The following is a 4966-nucleotide window of genomic DNA, read 5'->3' as shown; positions in this document are numbered from 1 at the left end:
AGTGGCTTCTGTGGGAAGAGCTGCGCTGCCAAGCTGGGAGCAGGGAAGCAGTAGCCAGAGACGAACCAGGATGTCCCTGCAGCTCACGCGGGCTCCGAGCTGCCCTGATTGCTAAAGCCAGGGTTCCGGCTACACCGGAAACAGCACGCCAACCAAAGGGGTTCGTCCTGGCTGGAGTCATCCACCCCTCAGCACCCTCGTGAGAGCTGGCAGACCCCAGGCCTGCCTCCTGGACACAGAGCCCTCGCCGCCCCACGCCCTGCAACACGGGGAGGGGTGAGCCACCCCGCCTAAGCCGGTTACCTGGATGGAGGCCCCGAACTTCTCGTTGCAGAGGCTGCACACCAGCGCCCACCGACTGCTGGGGATGTGAGACACCTTCGTGATGGGCTCCATCTTCTCGGGGCTGCCGATGCTCACCTGGGCCGGGAGACAGCGGGGCGGGGCGGCGGGCTGTCAGACAGGCAAGGCTGGGCGCGGGCGGCCGAGACTTAGCGATCCGTCACTCTCCGGCGCCCCTCAGACAGGACAGTGCGAGGCCGCCTGACCTCCGAGGACAGGCAGACCCCGCTTTAGAGCGCCAGGCAGCGTGGGGGCCGGTCCCAGGCCCACCCCCCTCCACGCGCCCAGGAGTCATCCCTGTTTATGACACACTCAGATGAGCAGACGTTCACTTCGCACCTGAGTGTCTGACAACAAAACACCCAAGTATCGGGCCGAGGCCATGTACTGCACCTCTGGCCGACGAAACCAGTGGTAGGACTGAAAAGCCATCTTAAATATATTAAAATAGGTTGTCGACAATAGAGTAAGTCAACATGAGCTAATTTTAATCTCTCAGTAAAGAAAACTGTTCTCTTCAATCCGGAAAGGTTACTACATTCTGAGTAGAAAATTGCCAAGATGAGGAAGTCGTCTGCGCATGTGGCCTGGGTCGCTGGGCCAGATTCCTATCAGTACCAAACCACGAGGTCCGGTGTTACCAAGACCCCAGGCATGAAGCCGCAACCCAAACTGTCCCCAGGTAATTTTCCTCAGTAGGAAAATGGACCAAAAATTACACACAAAAAATGCTGAAATCTGAACGACAAATGATATTCTCACAGTGAGCCATGCAAATTAAATTAGTCAAGGTCTGGGACTTGAAATAAATTAGACCAGACCTGAAATTTAAAAGGTTGAGGCTAAGAAAGAATTTTAATAAAAATCACAAAAATGTGACCTAGAGCAGAAGCGCTGTAACCATGGCGGTGTCGCGTGTACAGCTCGCCAGGCGCAGGAGTCACAGTCAGCCCTGGGGGAGGACACGGCCGCACCCCGGCCACAGCTGTGAGGCTGCAGGTCTGCTCCGGGGAGCGTGTGTCCGCAGAGGGAGGGCTGGTGTGACAGATATCCGCGGCCAAGTCTGACCACCACTACCAAGAGTCCTATTCACTGCTGCTTCCGGTCAACGTTCCCACAGACGTATGTACCACAATGAGACAACAGTGTCAGGAGAAAAAGCGACAGCAACGGTCACTTCCCTCATTCGCTACAGCTTCTCTTATTCATGGGGTCCCACCTCCACCCCAGCTAAAAGCCAGAATCCCGAGCTAAGCGACTGTGAAGAGCCACACCTACCTCGGGGATCCACAGAGCACAACTGACGTGGACCCACTTGGTCCCACTGCGGGTGGGCTTCATGGCTCCGCCCTTCTTGGGACACAGCAAACACTTTGGCTGAAGCCCCAGGGCACACGTCCGGCACAGCCAGCTGCCCTCTGGGACCTTGAGGATTCCATAACAGGCCTGGTAAAGCCGCGGCAACACCCCAAGAAAAAGAGAGAAAGGGAAAAAAAGGTTCATTTCTCCCATTGCATCTATGAATTTGAAAACACCATTTGAACAGCATAACCAGCAAAACAGAGGCCCTCCCAGGTCCACCTGTCCACATCGCCAGGACCCTTTTTCCCTGCAGGAAAAACGGCAGCAGCCGCCCAGCCGTGTCTGAGACCGGTGGGCACGACACACACTTATCTACCACAGGCTGGATGTGAAAACTACTTGACAGGAAGGTGTGCAAAACATCTGCTTTGCTGTGTTGCTGCGGACACCCACCCATCTCTATGAACTTTCTAGGTGCTGAGCAGGAAATCCTCAAAGCACTACACAGGGCTAAGCGGGGGCACCTGGTCCTCTCTGCTTTCTGATGGGGGTGGGATACAAAGTGAGGAGAAAAAACACGAAACGGCTAAGAGTCTTGCAAAGCTATTACACGAGGCGGCAATGAAAACGGGACGCACAAGGAGACTCACGCTAAGGAGCATCCTCGTTCGCAAACTGAGGAAACGCCACTGGCCAGGCCCCGACGCCCTCCCCGTGGACACAACAGGCGCAGAAAGAAGCATGAGACTTTCTGGACAAAGAGAATTTGGTTTTCTTAGCTGATACTTAAAACAAAGCCTGCTTTGCACAGGAAGGCAAAATTACACAAGACAGCAAAATCGAGGCTTTTACAACTAAAGTCACTAAGATGGTTCAAAGAAAGAAAAGGCAAAAGTTAAGTGAAGAAACAAAACCAGGATGGACCAGGAGCACATTCAGACCTTCTAAAAACACCGCACTGTTCAGAGCTTTATCCTTAAATGAACTACAAGTCAGGAAGCCGAGAGACACAGTAACACAGCTCCGATTCTCCAGACAGGAAAAACACAGCCGCTGAGCAATCTGAATACCCAGGACGCAAGAAGAAACCACAAGGACGAGAGCTGAGCGAAGTTAAGCAGCTAAGACTGGAGCTCAGGAGTGCTCTGTCGGTGCCACTGATGAGCCACTGATGAGCCACTGTCAACACAGACTTACTGGGGAAAAAAAAGTTCATAGACCTCAATGACATTATCACAGTTTCAAACACTAAAAGTTTCTATCAGGCTTTATCTAGAGAAAGTCACAGTTGAGGAGATAATATTTTTACTGGAAAAACAAGTCTAAACAAAATTAAAAGATTAAATGAAGTATGCCTTAAAGTCAAGCCATGAAGAAAAACACAAAAGAAAAATGAACCACAAGGAAATGTTAAGAAAAAGAGGCCACGTGGGGTATGGCGAAAAGAACAGAAGACCAGGCGCCCAGAGAGCCCGAGGTCCAGCTCCGTCCAGCTCCGTCCAGCTCCGCCACTAAGCCACAGTGGGGCCTCGAACAGCCCGCCCCAGTATCAGTTAACTCACTTATGAAACTGGGGCTCTGAGTAGTTTTCACGCAGAATCCTTTTTCTCAACAAAATTTTTCTCAGGAAGAAAAATGAAATGGCATCCAAGTTAATACCACCAGCAACAAAAAAAGCTACCATGGCAGTCACAGGGCTTATGATCATGACACCACAACACGACAGGGATTCTCCCCAGGGAACTTCCCGGACAGTCTGAAAACCCAGAGCTCCAGGATGAGCTCCGGGATGAGCTCCGGGATGAGCTCCGGGATGAGCTCCGGCATGAGCTCCGGGATGAGCTCCGGGATGAGCTCCATCCAGCACGGCTAAAGCGAGAGACCGAGTCTCAGTACCAAACCTCTCGCCAGGGTGACCTGGGACAGGGACACAGCTGGTAAAGTCTTCAGGCTGAGAAACCGTAAGGCAGATACATTATAAAGAAAACAACAATCAGAGAACTTCATGGAGCAAACTTGAATCTTCTTCCCGAGAAAGTCACGCGAGCAACCTCCACGTGAGTCTGTTTCACATCTCAGCGTCAACAGGTGAATTCAAAGAAAACAAGTCAGAAAAGCCTTTTAAACCCGAGAGTGCATGTGAACGTGTGTCCCCACAGAAACCCAAGTTACTTCAATAGTGCGTTAAAAAAAATTAAATAAAAGAGGTGAGACTGTCACAAGCTTTTAAATCACCCAGTGCCCGTCCTTACTCAGGGGCAAGGGTCCACCCTTGACGGGGGGCGCGAAGTCACCCTCCAGGAAAGGGGTCTCTCCTCGTCTCGAACAGCTCCGTTTACATACTGACACGACAGCACATGTTACAGTTTGACAGTATCCCCCAAAACTATGCTAAAGCCCTAACCCCAGGACCTCGGGATGTGACCTTGTTTGGAACACCTGTCGCTGCAGGTGTAATGAGCTAAGTAAGATGACGTCGCTCTGGGGTGGGGTGGGCCCTAATCCAGTCTGACCGGTGTCCTTATAAGACGGCACAGGGAGGACGCCATGTGACAACTGAGGCAGAGTGAGAGCTGTGCAGTCACGAGTCAGGGAACACCAACCACTGTCAGCAAACCCCCAGAAGCCAGGAGAGGCAGGGTGGCTTCTCGGGGAGGTGGCCTTGCCAGCACCCAGCTTTCAGACTTCTGGTCTCCAGAACCGCAAGACAATGCGTTTCTGTTTAAGCCACCGAGTTTGTGGCGCCTTGTTATGGCAGCCGAAGGAAACTAATCCAGCAAAGTAACCACCCTGTCAAGAGGGTTTTTCCCCCGGTGTTCTTAATACCTAAACTCAAGCTGCTGGAACAGGGCAGAGGTTTAAGTAAACCTGACTTCTACAGGCAGGAATAAAAACATTACATGAAGGAAGAAGAATCCCACAGGAGTCTATTCTTCTGGTTGTAAAAGTAGCAGGACGCACTGCAAATGTGGCCAGAGCCGCCAGGAACAGAAAGCGCTGCCCGAGGGCGCACGTCGCAAGTTCGCGCAGACCAGCGGGCGCGCGGCCCGTCTGTGGGGCGCCTCCCTGCGCAGACGGGCTCAGGCCCCAGGTGGCTTCTCTCTGGGCCTCGCTGCCCACATACCTGGTGCACGCAGATGTTGCATTTGTCACAGAACACCATCTCATTGCCATCCTCACCATCGGGCGACTGGCAGACGTCACACACGACGTCTTCATCATACTCGATCCCCAGGCCCTCTTCGGTCTCTATGGCATGATTCATATTGTCGTAGCATCGCTGCTCAAACTCCTCCAGGACCCTCTCCATGGTGTACTCGTC

The 4966-nt window shown here is 52.6% G+C and overlaps 1 protein-coding gene across 1 annotated transcript in view; it reads right to left on the bottom strand.

The window, feature by feature from the left end:
- JADE1 (jade family PHD finger 1) overlaps positions 1–4966 on the bottom strand; it is a 40167-nt gene that overhangs the window by 16186 nt on the left and 19015 nt on the right. The window contains exons 7-9 of the mRNA XM_025050953.1: positions 4769–4966; positions 1621–1788; positions 304–420 (exon numbers count right to left, since the gene is read on the bottom strand). Of these exons, the coding sequence (XP_024906721.1) occupies positions 304–420; positions 1621–1788; positions 4769–4966 (483 nt within the window). The remainder of the gene's footprint in view (positions 1–303; positions 421–1620; positions 1789–4768) is intronic.

Source organism: Pteropus alecto, unplaced genomic scaffold (assembly GCF_000325575.1).
Source record: "Pteropus alecto unplaced genomic scaffold, ASM32557v1 scaffold17, whole genome shotgun sequence".
Taxonomy (NCBI): domain Eukaryota; kingdom Metazoa; phylum Chordata; class Mammalia; order Chiroptera; family Pteropodidae; genus Pteropus; species Pteropus alecto.
This window is presented reverse-complemented; position numbering and strand designations above follow the sequence as displayed.